This window comes from Oryzias latipes, chromosome 21 (genome assembly GCF_002234675.1).
Source record: "Oryzias latipes chromosome 21, ASM223467v1".
In the NCBI taxonomy this organism is placed as follows: Eukaryota; Metazoa; Chordata; class Actinopteri; order Beloniformes; family Adrianichthyidae; genus Oryzias; species Oryzias latipes.
This window is the reverse complement of record NC_019879.2, coordinates 8898367-8914477: the sequence shown is the minus strand read 5'-3', so window position 1 is coordinate 8914477 and position 16111 is coordinate 8898367. Positions and strand designations below refer to the sequence as shown.

At 38.4% G+C, this 16111-nt stretch overlaps 1 protein-coding gene across 8 annotated transcripts in view; it reads right to left on the bottom strand.

The window, feature by feature from the left end:
* LOC101170798 (target of Nesh-SH3) overlaps nucleotides 1–15291 on the bottom strand; it is a 36156-nt gene extending 20865 nt beyond the window's left edge. For 7 of the 8 annotated variants that reach the window (XM_011489329.2, XM_011489331.2, XM_011489330.2 and 4 more), the window contains exons 1-7: nucleotides 15031–15291; nucleotides 5101–5280; nucleotides 4956–5024; nucleotides 4719–4851; nucleotides 2384–2574; nucleotides 1272–1315; nucleotides 882–930 (exon numbers count right to left, since the gene is read on the bottom strand). In XM_011489329.2, coding sequence (XP_011487631.1) covers nucleotides 882–930; nucleotides 1272–1315; nucleotides 2384–2574; nucleotides 4719–4851; nucleotides 4956–5024; nucleotides 5101–5280; nucleotides 15031–15106 — 742 coding nt within the window. In that variant the 5' untranslated portion in view covers nucleotides 15107–15291. The remainder of the gene's footprint in view (nucleotides 1–881; nucleotides 931–1271; nucleotides 1316–2383; nucleotides 2575–4718; nucleotides 4852–4955; nucleotides 5025–5100; nucleotides 5281–15030) is intronic. The other variant, XM_011489337.2, reaches the window with a different exon arrangement.
* Nucleotides 15292–16111: the final 820 nt, after the last annotated feature.

Here is a 16111-nt window from a genome sequence, read left to right as displayed (position 1 = left end):
ATCATTTGCAAGATATTGATCAACGAGGTTGAATTACTAAGGAAACATAAATCCATTGCTATGGTATTACTTGTTTTGTTATTAGCAAAACCGTATTAATTTTGCAAACACCTGGTGCTGCAGATGATGGTATTAATTCTGCAACCAATCAGAAAATCCCTCTGCAGCATCATAAACTCTGCACAAGACTGTCTAGTGCAGGGGACTGCAACCTTCAACACTTACAGAGCCATCCAGGTCACTAACCACAACCCAGCAGGAGCCACAAAGTCTGACTTCACCCTTTAAAAAACAAGACCCTGACTTGCATTCATGTTACAGTTGCTATTATGATAAAAATGAATGAGCTATTGTCTTTTTCTTGTTGGGATACATAAAGGAAACATAAAGAGATATTAGACTTTCTTCAAAATAGGAAAAGGTTTAGTAAAGGTAGTAGGTAGTGTAATGCCAGCAGAGACAAAAAAAAACACATATTGCCATTTGTGGTGCATCTCAGCAAAGATGAATAAATTAAACTACCGGTAACTAAAATGAGATCAGAGCTAATTAACCCTTACTATATTTCTTTTACCTTAAGGCGCATTTAAAACCCTTGAATTTCCTCAAAAATAGTTTGAGTTCTGCTTGTGCTGACTGACTTCAAATTGTTTTCTCTGGCCATGTCTTTTATGGATGAAATAATAATCTAATTTCTAAAACAGCTGCTACAAGACACTTATTTCTGTAATAAAATTAATTAGATCTAACAGTTTAAAAACTGTTGTGCTTGAGAAGGACTGCATAAGTCAGTTAGACGTAAATGTCTCTTTATAAAGCAAAAATCAGCCTCTGATTTTTTTTGGCAAATTATAAATAGACATGTGCATTCAGGGACTCACCATGTTGTGTAGAAAATGGAACAGAGTTTGAACTAGTGGTCAAGGGTTTCTGAAAAACATAAACAAAAAGACAGGAAAAAGTAAATATTCTAACACAATCCTGTGAATCTCTCCTCTGCTTTAAAAAAGGTTTTCCTTCAAAGGGATGTTTGACAAAACTGTTTCCAGTCATGTGATAGAAAATGAGCCACTTTTTCCCAACTATTTCTATGATGACAGTTTCTATAGTGCTCTCTTGTTCGGAGTATGTTTGGCTGCTCTGATGCTCTTTCCATTCCTCAGTTTGTTTTAAAAAATAAACACACAGCTTTCAAGATTACAATCCACTGACCAAACCATTTTTGTAAAACAAATCCCTATAAATAAAGTTTTGAATGATCACCTACATACCTTAGAGTTGATGGTTCTCTGTATGGTCCTTGTGACAACCCTTTCTGTAATCATCAGAGAAAATCATCATTGAAAGGATAAACCCCCCCAAAAAACATGGATTTGTGTCTTCAAGATTAGTATTGGTCTATATCTTTTTTGTCGTTGTTGTCGTTATGTTCGAATAGTTAAAATGTGTTTTTTCAGGTTACGTTCTCTGCAAACAAATAATAAAGTACTGATTAAAAAGCATTAGATAGTATTCAGAATCACTGGTTTGGTTGCAGGGGAGGAGGCTATAGGGGGGCAGCTCCCCCCCAGCAAAAGAATTACACCACAATTTTTTAAGTCAATATCAGCATCATCAATGACAAAGGTTAAAAACACATCAATACACATCTCTGAGCATTGTGATTTGCTACGCCCCAATATTTTGTATAACGGCCCATCTCGGCTGTCAGTACCCTGGCCTTAAGCAAAATCTGCACAGAAAATCAGTATTTTCATACCCAATTTGATTTGATTTGATCCTATTCGATTCAATTTGATTCGATTAGATTCGATTCGATTTGAATCGATTCAATTCAGTTTTGATTTGATTTTTAAAGAGTAAAATAGTTAGTCACAGCAAAAAAACATAACACAATAAAGTGCTCAAAGAAGGCATTTTAACAAAAAGAAGTTAAAATGTATTAATCTCCCCATCTCACCACATATTACACATACATGTTTATACTCTAACAAAGATTATTATTTACCTAAAAACAAAGGAATTGAAGACAGAAAATTACTACATTCTGACAAAAAGCATTTAGGCCGAAAAACAAATCCCAGTACATTTGATTATTAATAAAACTGTTCTCATATGTACTTTTGATCCTTGCATTTACAATGGCCTACCACTTTGCTGTTGTCATTTGTGCTACTGCCCCCATATAAAATGTTGAAGATCTGCCCCTTTTTGGTTGTCAAAAATTTTTATATTTTGACACAAATCTGAATGATTAACAAATATCCGTCTATTCCTCCTCTATTACAGCAACGCATAAGAAATGAGCATATACTGTAGATGAAAGACAAAACAACTACCCATTACAAGGCTTAGACTCCTGATGCAGAAGAATCAAACGTACCCTGTAAGCTTAGGCCACTGATGTTGTGAGTGACCGACTTGCTCCAAACCCCGCTGCCATCTTTGGAGTTGGGCTGCACGCCAAACTCATAGACCGTGTTTGGCTTCAGATTATCAATGACCGTGTCACTGGTGTGGCACGTCTGATAGTTCCACTTCCTGTTCCTCTCACGATAACGAACCACATAGTGCCTGAACCCAAACAGAGCAAAACAAAGGAAGTATATCCTGAGAGCAACGGCGACAGCTTCACTGAAATTACCAGATGTGAAACGTATCTGGATTTAAGCTGTCTAATCCATTTCGAATTTCATAGTGATTAAAATCTGGGTTTTTTCCTTCCCTTGGTTGGATTTTTCATTGAACCTGTTTGTGGTTTGGGTGGTTCTGACAGTAAGCTGAGAGCCTCCGGGGAGTCTTTGACTGTATATGCACAGCAGACACACGCGTGGATGCATTGGATCCAGACACAGTGACCTAATCCTTCAGCTGTTTCCAGACTTACTGTTACAGCCAGACTCAGAGAAAAGCAAGGGCTGAAGAATAAATTTGCAGGTTTCAGTCTCACACTTGCATTGCTATAAATCTATGATCCCAATTATTACCCTGAAGGGAAGGGAACTTGCTGATATGTTTACATAGTACTCTTTACATTTGTTCCACCAAGACTGGATTCGTATAACTCTTATATTACCCTGCCATTTACAAACGTATCTCAAAGGTCTCCAGATAATTTAAAATACAGCAATTTTGGCAAGACATTTATCAAAAGACTCTCTCTCATTTTAGCTTTACCTTAGTTCAGAGTTAACCCAATATTTCCATTCATATCATATCTTATACACACATTTCTGAAACCCCTATCTCATTATAATGATCAAACCTTTTCTAATAAACGCATTGTTTGAAACTTGGTTCATGTTTTCTGCCCTGCAGCTCATCATCATTCCACTAGAGGCAGTGGAGGGGTTTTTCACTACCTTCATTTCAAAATGGCTGCCCTCATGAAATCTCAAAAACACTTGGCGGGAAAAAGTTTTGCTAATTTTCCAAACATTATGGTGAGACTAACACATCTATTGTTATACATTTTTTATGACTGATGTCTGTATTGAAATTGAAATGCTAAATGTGTTGATAAGTAATTCTTAAAAATACAGTTACACCATGTTGAAAATGTGTGGATCCAATTTGGGACATGAGGTGTTTTTGCTATTTCCTGAACACAATTTTGCATCTTAAGCTAACATTGTTGTGAACAAAAACCTAACAAATCCCTCGTGTTTTAACTGATCACATCTCATACAAATAATAATTTGCAATGTTTTGTATTTGTGGATTTGAATTTTCTGTCAATTATCCGATGTAGTGGGCTTCACAGGGCTAAGTGAAACTTTTAAATGGACTACAACAAACATGTGTGAAAGACTTTAGGTAGCACCTGTTGTTTCTAAGCCATATCTCATTTCAACTGGTGGTCACTTTTGGCTAAAACCTCTCTATGGAAACCTTTAGTCGACCTATAGGTTATTAATTAAAATATGATTACAATATTTCAAAAAGTAACAATAACTTCTCAACAGATTAAATGCCAATGATTGGTCATCCATTCAGCTCCATACAATTGGAGGGATGGTGAGAAGCCGGATGGGTAGGGGAAGAATTCGGATTGGGCCAAAGTCTTATTTTCTCTTTTTTTGTTGTTGTTGTTTGTTTGTTTTTGCTGTAATGCTGCTTTAATGCTACCTAAGTTGCTTGTACATTGGAAAAGTCCCGTGATTTTGGTTTGTGCTATTAAATTTTACTCTTTTTTTTTCGGTTAAGTACACCTTCAGAGAAAAATACCGCTGATGTTGCTTGTCCTCGGCCTATTTATTAACACACCTTCATCTCCACACTCTGTGGGATTAACTGTTTGAAAACATTTCCATGATTTAAGTGTTAGGTTAGGTCTTTAGGTTTGTACTGAGTTTTTTCAACTTGCAGTAAACATAACTTTTTCTGTTTATTCTCCTTGCTTCACTTATGCAGTTGCCCCTCTCTGGATCATCTATGAAGCGTTCAACACTGAAGTGAACTGCACCAGGGTTCACTTGTAAGTTAATTGAGACTGAGACCATGGCTTCTTTGCTCCACACCAGAGCTCAGGTGAGCTTTCACACTTTTCAAATGAAAGGAACTCTCTAAGTCTTGTGAAGATCAAAGCTGCTGGTGTCGATGCAGGTTAAATGACAGGATTCAACCCTTAACCAGGGGGATCCATGGGATCCATGGCCCCACCATCAGAGCCATCTCTGCTGCACATCAAGTTGTTGACAGATACATTTCCAGCTCACCCATCTTCTAGACAGTCATTCATAATGTTGCCCTCATAGGGGGTTTTCAGCAGCATCCCCCACGACAGAAGAACTGAGTTTGGAGTCACTGATCCAATGACCAAGTGCAGTGGCTTCTCCATCTGCACTTTACCTGCAAACATAGAATTTTGCTTTGATATTAAATTGACTAATGTCCAAAGCCAAAGAAGGACTTCTGCCGCATTAACATAGTACAAAACATTTTTACAAATATACCTGTGCATGTCTTTTTCACTTCATTGGCAGGGATTGGCTGAACAGCGATGAGGTACTTTGGCTCTGCATCTACAAGCCAATCAACAAGCAGATGATTGTAAATCGCTGCTTGACTTTGGAAGTACACATAAGTTACTGATCTTACCAAACTCAGTCTCATAAGGTTGTCCATTGTCAGGCAGCTGGATAAACTGCTTGTGGAACATGCTTCTGCCGTAACCCAAGATGTAGCCCTCAAGTTTGGTGTCAGCACTGGGATGCAAAAATTTCATCACAATAGTGTCTCCTGTGGCGCTGATGCGGACTTTGATGTTCTGACGCCGGACTGAGGAGACAGGAGAAAGTACACACAGCTTCAGTTTTCATCATTTTTGTTATACATTTGGCGATTTCCATCTTTATATGGAGAATAAAAATGTTTGAAAGAGTAGAGGATAAAAAACTTGTTTTAATTGCACACATTTAAACTTGTTATGGTAGGGGCGGCCGTGGTGAAAAGGTATAGAGGTCAGCCTCTGATCAGAAGATCCCAGGTTCAGCTATCCCCCTGCCGGCCCATATGCCAAAGTGCCATTGGGCAAAACACTGAACCACACATTAGTCCAGGTGGTTACAGGTTGTTGCCAGTGTTTGGCAGTGGAGCTGCCATCACTGTGTGAATGTGTGTGCACATGGATGAATAGGACTCTCACTGTAAACCCCTTTGGGCCGTCTATGAAGGTAGTACAGCGCTACACAAGCACATGCCATTTCCATTCGTAAAATAGTTGATCATAACAGAATTTTTCATTGTCATATTAAATAAACACCAACTGAGAAACCATGTAAACATTTAACTGACTTATTGAGTACACATTTGTGAATTTGGCTCCATTTATTTTGTATTAATGCATTTTTTAGCATTGGTTATAGTGTAAACAGTTCATCAATGGGTTTCTTCTCAGCAAGTCTTTCCGGCTGTTCAAAGGTTTATTTACTGATAAATAATCGTTATGTACATTTTATTTCTTACAATATATTTACATTTAGATGTTAAATGACTAATCATAATGTTGATGTTCCTTTATGCATTAATGAGTGGCAGTTCTGGAGTGAGTGCGGTTTTGGGGCAGCTGCTGCTCTAGAAAGGGTTCTGCAGGACAGATGGCGCTCTAGAATGTGGGAGGCTGGTAGAGATAAAAATCCAAGTCCACTTCTTCGAATAGATCTAGACTACTCTGCATGTGAGCTTTGATGTTTTCTGCTAACGTGGCGCCAACATTGTGTCAGTTTACAACCTTTATGGCACCTCAAATAACCGAGATGAGTGGGACTAAGTTTAAGTTAAAGGGATGAGTGCTGCACATGTCTACGGTGGCCCAGAAGGGTCACAACACAACACATTAACTTTATACACAACACACTAACTTTACACACAACACATTAACTTTACACACAACACATTAACTTTATACACAACACACTAACTTTACACACAACACATTAACTTTACACACAACACATTAACTTAACACACAACACAATAACTCACAACACAACACAATAGCTCACAACACATTAACTCACAACACAACACATTAACTCACAACACAACACAATAGCTCACAACACAACACATTAACTCACAACACAACACATTAACTCACAACACAACACATTAACTCACAACACAACACATTAATTCACAACACAACACAATAGCTCACAACACATTAACTCACAACACAACACATTAACTCACAACACAATAACTCACAACACAACACATTAACTCACAACACAACACATTAACTCACAACACAACACATTAACTCACAACACAACACAATAACTCACAACACAACACAATAACTCACAACACAACACATTAACTCACAACACAACACAATAACTCACAACACAACACATTAACTCACAACACAACACATTAACTCACAACACAACACAATAACTCACAACACAACACATTAACTCACAACACAACACATTAACTCACAACACAACACAATAACTCACAACACAACACATTAACTCACAACACAACACATTAACTCACAACACAACACATTAACTCATGGCCCAGAAGGGTCACAACACAACACATTAACTTACCTCACAACACATTAACTCACAACGGAAGTAAAGCAGCAATTGAAGTGCTTTTATTCGGAAATTTCTACTGGGCTGAGCAGCTAACTACCTAACAGAAAGTAATGTCACAGTGAGCTGTGGAGGGAGCATGTTATTGCTACAAGAGAAGCTAGCAGCAGTGTTGCTAGAAACTTTGTCTTTACTACGGTTCTCCTTCCTCTAAACACACACAATATGAACGCACACTCCTCCCTCCGTCTTCTCACACAGGCACGTGCAGTCCCCAACACACACGCACACACAGGACGGAGCGGAGCGGAAAAAAGAAGAGGAGAGGAGCGCGCGTGCAGCAACAGAGGGGGGTGTCAGAGCAGAGTTTAAATGTAAGAACCAGTAAAATCATAAAAAGCTCTCCTATTGAGGTGGGTTTTTTAAAGAGATTTAAATACTGGTAGGGGCTCAGGGAGCCTGATCTCTTCAGGGAGACTGTTCCAGAGTGTTGAGGCTCTTACAGCAAAGGCCCTGTCTCCCCTGGTCTTCAATCTAGATTGTGGGATTGTTAGAAGGCCTTTTGCCGAAGATCTAAGATTGCGACCAGATACATAAGGAATGAGGAGATCTGCTATATATTTAGGGGCCAGACCACAGAGTGCTTTAAATACAATCATTGAAATCTTAAAATCTATTCTAAAACGTACTGGGTGCCAGTTCAAAGACGCTAAAACTGGAGTGATATGGTCTCTCATTCTGGTTTTGGTTAGGAGTCTGGCGGCAGCATTTTGGACTAACTGGAGTTGATACACACTCTGCAGTGAAAGGCATGTGTAGAGTGTGTTACAATAGTCCAGAAAGGAAAAAATAAAAGCATGAATCCCCATCTCAAGACATTTTTTGATTGGAGAGGGCTTATCCTGTATAACCTATGTATTTGCCAGAAACAAGATTTGACCACCGATTTAAAATGGGTCTCCAAATTCAAATTGGTATCAAATATTACTCCCAGATTTCTGCAGCTTGAAGAAACATTGTTAGACAAGGACTCCAATTTCTGAGCCACACCATTTCGGGCCTCAACTGAGCCAAAAATAATTACATCAGTTTTGTCCATATTCAACTGCAGAAAATTTTGGGCCATCCAGGTTTTAATATCAGCAATGCAATATTTGAGATTCTTTAAAAAACCATGGTCACCAGGTTTAAAGGATAGGTAAAGTTGAGTATCATCGGCATAAAAATGAAAATTAAGGTTATGTAGGCGTATTATCTCCCCCAGTGGTAGCCTGTAAATTGAAAATAACAGAGGTCCCAGTACTGAACCCTGGGGAACGCCACATGTCATTTTCACCTTAGATGAGCAAGAATTGCCGATGAAAACATTAAAAAACCTGTCCGATAAATAAGAATAAAACCAGTTAAGAACTGTTCCAGAAAAACCAACCCAAGATTTTAGACGTTGTAATAAAATTGAGTGGTCAACTGTATCAAATGCTGCACTGAGATCTAAAAGAACTAAAATCGATAGTTTTCTTGAGTCTGCAGCCATTAAAAGATCATTCATTACTCTCAGCAAGGCAGTCTCTGTGCTGTGGTTGGCCTTAAAAACAGATTGAAGAGTCTCAAATAATTTATTTTTATTTAAAAAGTGTCCTCAGCTCATGTTTCAGCTCCAACTAAAACAGTGGTACTTTGCATGAACAGCTCTGCCAGAAACTACTGGATGCCAAGGCAGACACTGACAAAAGGGGAAGCCCTAGATTTGAAAAACACTCTCACGTGTTCCCGGGGATGTGATTCTTATGATAACTGCATTTGTTTCACATCTCCCATAAATATTGCTGAAAAAATCTCAAGAGGAAGGAAAGTGTTTTAGTCATTAAAGAAAAAAATCCGGCTTCACCGTTTTTTATTTCAAGTACAAGTAAACTCTAGCCCTACCATGTGACACCAGTGAGCAGTCCTGCCATCTGGCTCATCCATGACCAAGCAGCTGTTTGGACTTTATCAGCATTTCCAAAATAAATCAATAACTTTGAGAAGTGAACCCAGAGTCCAGGTAATCAATCAAAAACAGCATAAAAGATATTAACTGACACGCAACATCACATAGACACATCTAATCATCTTCAAACCTATGTTTAGGGATGAAAAACAACTTGTGTTTTGTTATTTCCTTAATAATTTGAATGAAAGCTTTGACGAAGATATATAGATCTAGCTACAGTTGAGTAATTTGTGTCATTAAATATATTAATTTTCTCCTTAGATTCAAAGAAATCTTATTGCACTGGTACACCTAGTAAGAAATTTTATATGAAGAATAGGGGAGGGTAAGACATATTGAGCAGCAGTGAGGGCAGCTGAAAGAGGCGTGGCAAGGGCGGGTAGTGCCTCTGGGCCATTCAATGTTTTTCATGGCTTTAGTTTTATTTTCGTGTGTATTCAGATTGGAAAAAATCTTTGTTCCGGATCGAGTCAGTTTAATTTGTTCTGGATTGAGTCCTGAACCTTGCGTTTGGTATGTATTCAGTCTGGCATCAAGCAGACCATTCTGTTTTGGACCTAAGCTTGAAAACAAAACCACGTGACTGAAGATCTCTGCAGTCATTGGCCAGGAATTACAAGGGCGGGTCAAAACAACAAGAGGAAGACAGACTTTACTATTCTTATCAGGATAATTACATTTTTTAAATTTTACATGTTGATAACCAATTTTAAACGTCTAGATAAACTTTTTTCTTACGGCTGAGGCATGCTGCGAGGCGGTTACTGGCTAAGAGACGTGCTGTGTATTCTTTAACTCAGAGGATGTTTGCAACTGCAGTGATGAAGATACATCGGATATGAAGGTATGCTGATAAGTGTTTATGGCATAGTGATTGTCAGGAAAAAAGGGTGAAAACCAATGTGTGTCATGTTAAAAGTTGTTGTAACCCTTGTGCTATCCTAGGCACTTTACCTTTGGGAGTTGGGTCATCTAGACCCACTAGACCAGAGGTGGGCACTGAGGGCCGCATTCCTGCATGTTTTCCAGCATACCCTGCTCTGGCATGTTCTAATTGGCTGGACACACCTGAACCAGGTAATCAGCCATGAGTAGGGCAAGACTATCTGGAAATCATGCAGACACACCGGCCCTCGAGACCTGGAATTGCCCACCCCTGCACTAGTCAGTGCTCTGAACCTTTTTTCTTTAATGATTTGTGAACCTCACTGGTGTCCATGGATTACATGAAATCTTTCCACCTTTATCCACTTTTGTCATGGTAGGGAGAACACGTCAATGCAAGGGTGGGGTCATCTAAGATAGCACAAGGGTTAATGAGCCTGCATTCATCCGATCACATTTTAATGAGTTGCTGTGTCTCACTGTTGTTGTTTAATTGCATTTTTTAAGAGAATTCTCTTAAGGAACTACAAGGTAGCTTTTAGGATGACATCATAGCAACACCAGTTAGGTGTATGCTGCGTATCAAGTCACAGAAAAGCAGGTAAGAAGTGTTTTCGTCTGTGTTAAAATAAACGTTATTATAAATAAACAATTTGACCCATTTTTCTGTTTGATCACACAACAATCGTTGCTTTACATTTGTCCGCAGCTCGTCTGTTGCTACATTCCTACTCTGTTTATGATGGTTACGATGGCTATTTTGGTTCAGTTGCTCCGCTCCGGGAACAGATTGCATTTAGACTGAGGAATCTCAGAGTGAATCGAAGCTCAGTACGATTGGAAACAAACCATGACCACCTCAAAAGATGGGTCCAAGAGCGGTTCCCGGTCCGCTTGTTTGAATGTTTTCAGACGGAAATTTTGTTTCGGATAATTGGCTGAAACAAACTCTAGTTCACTTTAAGCAGACCAAATGTGTCCAGTCTAAACACACCTTAAATCTTCATGTCCAGATGCAGAAAATATCAACAAAGTAAGAAAGCATTTAAGCTCAAATCAAATGAATCAATTCAACCACATATTTTTAAAATTCCCAAAATGAGCAGCTTGATGGCTGCGTGTAGGACTGGCTCATGGGAACTCAGGGTTGGTTTCCCAAGGGCCACGATGAGCTTTATCCAGTGTTGGTCCCTGGCAAAACCCCTTCACACCACTATATATATACAGTAGCTTCAAGGGGACCTAATATGTCTGGGTCCACCTGTGCTGGTCCCCAGGCCAGATAAAATACAGGGTTGTGTCAGGAAGGACATCCGGCATAGAAATCTCTGCCAAATCACCTGAGAGAATCAGTGAAAGCTAAATCACTGTGGCAACCCCTGAAGAGATATGCCAAAAGGTGAACAACATTTAAAAATTCTCAAACTATGGAGAAAAAGATCTGTCAAATAAGAGCCAAAAAAAATAAATAAACCAAGCATGTGTACGTGTGCTCTGAAGAATTCATGAGGTGCACACATTTCCACATCACAAAGCAGCTTGTCTTTAGAGAAACACGTGTGGGAGCATTGCTCATCCGGGCCCTGGAGTCAGCCAGTAAAGTTGCCAAATTGGCAAGAAACGTCTCCTTTATTAAACAGACCTCGCTGTAGTCACCCTGACATGCCGTTCTGGTCCAGGAGAACGTAGTCCAGTGGGCTGGAAAAAAGAAACATCAGCAGGCAGGATTCCTTCATGCAGCTACTTTCAGTCGTCATCATGAATAGATGAAGCTCCAAACAACAGAAATACGGTTGAACGGTCAGTTGATGTTTTCAGCTTCGCTGCAGTCCTGCAGTCTGAGTTTTGAAGCCAATCTTAAGAATCAAAAGTGTGGTCCACACAGAGGAACATTTTGAACAACTGGCATAGATTTCCGTTAGTCTTGTCTGTCTCCATGTGTTAACATGAAAAGGGTTGCACTGAGGTGTGTATTCTGAAACCATTTAAACGTTCCTACTCTTTTAAAACTAGTAAGATGCACACTTTCTTACTCTGCTGTTGAGTTTAAAGACTCACAGTAGTTAAAGTGTTTTGACGTCTGACATTCTGGCCTCTATCCTGAACACAAGGAAAAAGTCTTGGCCTCCCTGACTGTGAAAACAGACACAGATGTGTGGCACCACTTAATAGAAAAGTGATCATTTAAAACAATGAAGTGCAAAAGACTATCAAAGTCTTCTGCCAACATAGGCAGTGGGAGAAAAGCCTGCTTGTACATTAATAGGCTAAAACTGAAACTCTTACATGTTATGATAGAAGTCCTTGAAATATGCACAAATACAAAAAATGGTTTGTGAGACAAAAGGACTGGACTAGAGAAAGGAAATAATCATGCTAATCCAGTTGGGTACACTATCTATTGATAAGCCTGCAAGCTAAACAATTTGTTAGTTTATGCAAGTTTTATATTTGCAGTTAGCAATTTTAAAATACTGGAATAAACACTGTGAGCTAGCTTTTTTTTAAACTAAGGCTGTGTCAGAATTCCTTCACTACTCAAATCAAATCAAACTTTATTTATTTAAAAAAAGCACTTCTCATACATTGCGCAACTCGAAGCTCTTTAACATTTAGAACAAACAAAAACAAAACCACAATATTACATTAAACACCCAACCCACCCTTCACCCTTCCCAATCCCCTCCGTTAAAACATACGACCCATGACCCCACACACAATGAATACTGGTAAAAGTAACTACTAAAAGAAATTTATGGCGTAGCTCTGCTGTGAGGAAACAATATTTGGGAATCTCTTCATACCAGGAGCCAGCTCGGCCGTAGGAGCATCGCACACAGTGCCCACCCAGACCGGGACAGCGCTGGGACTTAGTGCACTGTGTAGGAAGAAAACTTAGAGGATTTATTTTAAAAAAAAGTTTGTCTTTTTCAATGACAAATTGTTCAAACACAATGCACTGTGGTCTATCATTTCCAATCTAATGAGCATCAATGCCCACTAGGGCTCTCCAAATTCCCGTCATACTCCCTAATTTCTAAAAATCTATGTAGTGCCCTAGATACTAATGTAAGTCAGACACATGTTCACTACAATTTTTTCAAGCAGCAAATATGACATCACAGATTTCCCAAAATAAAAATCGAATAAATATGAACATTTAACACAGATTAGTTATGAATCCACTGTGTTATGATGTAGAGGGATTCTAAAAAAAAAAGAAATTGAAATACATTGTTTTCACAAAAATCTTTCAAACACAATGCATTGTGGTCTATATTCGCCAATCTAGTGGGCATCCATGCACACTGATTTTTGCAGAGACTTCTGGGAAATTTCCAGGGCATTGGATTTTGAAATTGTAAATGCGAACACCCCCCAAAAATGTTGAAAAGCCATGGTGCACTGAATAGTGAGCACTGAAGGAATTAGGAGACAACTTTGGTTTTAAAATAAACTAGCTTACAGTGTTTATTTTAATTGTACTAACTGTAGCTATAAAGCAAAGATAATAGTGCAATAAACTTTCTGAGCTGCCAACTAAATAATGTTTTTTTTTCTGTGCTAAAATAACCCACTTTAGGCTAATTTAATGAGTAAAATATCAGCTTAAGTGTCTTTAGTTGCATCCTTAACTGGAACAACACACTATTAACATTCTAACAGCTATTTCTGGTGATATTCTCCTACTTTTCTTCCATGAAGATCTCTATACCACTGTCAGATTTGATTGCAAACAGCAGCTGTTTCCTTTTTTCCACTGTTCCACCATGTCCTTCATCCCCTTCGCTCAGTATCTGTTATTTACATTATTGACTGCCAAAGTTCCATAATTCTGCTTTCAATTTTACAGTCCTGAAAACGTATCTTTGGTAAAACAAAAAAAACAACCAAAAAAAACACATTTCTTCTGCAGCTGAATTTGTCTTTTATTTATCAAAAAGCAACTTAAATTATGTTTATAACTCATGTGATGTGGAGGTCAAGCATTGTTGTCAAGGTGATTTTTATTTTCTTGTTTCATAAGAGGTATAACTTATGAGCAATCAGACACGTTTATCTGTACAAAAAATGTACAGATAAACAAAAAATGTCATTTGTTTATTAAATTCACAAAATTTAACATTCAAACACCAAATTAAAACTTTTTATCACAGTTTTTTTTCCAAACACTGCAATTTTATAAAATACTCTGCCAAACTTTAGCATTCATTTCTTTAAAAACAGAAACAAATGCTTTATCAGGGTGATAGGGTGACAACACCATGCTTTATGGTTGCACAGATTAAATATGAGCCTAATTTTGGGGCATTTTGCAAGCTCTTTTAAGGAAATACTTTAATAGTCTTTCAAACATTTTGGGCATTTTAAATAAAAGAGCGAAAGATGTGAATCCATGTTTGTGAGCTGTGAGAGGAAAGTGAGAAATGTTTGAGCTGAGGCGACATACCAAAGCATCAAACTGTAACTCATCTGGTGGGAATAGTTCCAGGAAAGCTGTCCTAACAGGCTGTCTTACAAGACTGACCCCCTGACCCTCTTAGGGGGAAAGTTTTCACTCAAACCATTGAGCAGCAGCTGGATTATTTCACAGCCTCTTCACTTTATTTCAGGGAAACACGAACAAACCAAAGTTCTTGTTAAAGAAATAGCACACATAGTTTTAATTAAGATACTATGACATGTGATTGATAGATGTTGGGAGGAACATTGGATATGAAACAATATTTTGCAATATTTACTGTCATATTTTGCCTAATTGTCAAAGAAGATGTCATAACATTACATTTGTTGTACTGAAAACATACCACAATTATGTGTAAAATAATCAACATGTATAAACAACTGTAAAGCCTAAAATAATTTTTGGCTTTTTGTGAACTCTTAGTTTGGTTAAAAAAAAACAAAAAACAAAAGTCCCAGCATGCAAGTGGCTGAAGAAAAGCTGAAACCAGGGAAAACCCAGTCCAATAAAACCCTCTGGCACTGGTCTTGGACAATTGTTGGACGCCCGTGAGGCGAGCACTCATGAGCTTCATCATCAAAACCAAATTCATGTCATGTCACCCAGAGCGGTAAGAAGTGAAATGTACCTACCTCCATATGAAGTTAAGGGACCAGACAACGCTATTCCCACCACGAAAGTCAGGAGGACCAGAAGCTGGAGCTGCATCTTCTTTACTCTAAGGTGCAATGATTTTCTGCAGTCTTAAATAATTGAAATCTAGAAAAGGGGTTAGGTGCAGAAGCTGTTTCTGTTGGAGAAACAAGTGCAGCAGAAGCTGAAATCTGTCTAGATGCTCCTCTGAGTTGTTGGGTCTTCTCTCTGGACTGAACTTGTGGATGCTGCAGTCTTCTCCAGCACAATCTAGACCTCCACAATGGAGGGAGGAGACAAAGAGAGAGAGGCTCACTCACTCTCTTCCATTTTCCAACTGTTTCTTTTTCACTCACACACTCTTTGTCTAAAAGTCTACACATTACCTCCTAAGCAACCCTCCGTTCAGGCTTTCTTCTCCTTTTCCATTTTACTAGAACTTTCCTAGGAACCTTCCATAACTGTGATTTCTTTAGGGAATTGTTTCAATATGAAGTTAAGAAACCTTTGATCACTCATTTTGTGTTCATAGTTTTAATATAAAAATAGAATAATGAAATAGGAAGCCAGAGGTGTAAATCAAGGATTTAATGTCACATAACTTCCTGACTGTAAATGAGGGCTTAGCTTTCTTCCTCCTGATGATCAGAAGTCTGTATTTACCAATCTAGTGGGGATGCAACGCTTAATCAACCTAATCAATTAATCAAATTATTTACCAATGATCCAACCACATTGATCTGTCTGAGGCAAGTTGTTAACCCAATCAGCCTGTACCATTATAAAATCATTTCATGTAAGAAAATACCATTTGGATTGATGCACAGTAGGTTTGTTTTGCTTTTGCATAAAAAAGGCATTCTACTTCTTCACTACAACTATAGCTGACTCTATATTGCAGTGAATCAGGTATCCGTCTGTCGACTTCAGCTGGTACAGCAGAATATCCACACACACACACAAAGTCCACTGCTCCAGCTTTATCTTTTCTTCATTAGTTCTCCATATATTTAGACTTTGTTTCAAGATTCTGTTTTGAAATCATTGTTTGGCCAGCCTTGTCCCATATTATCTATCTGA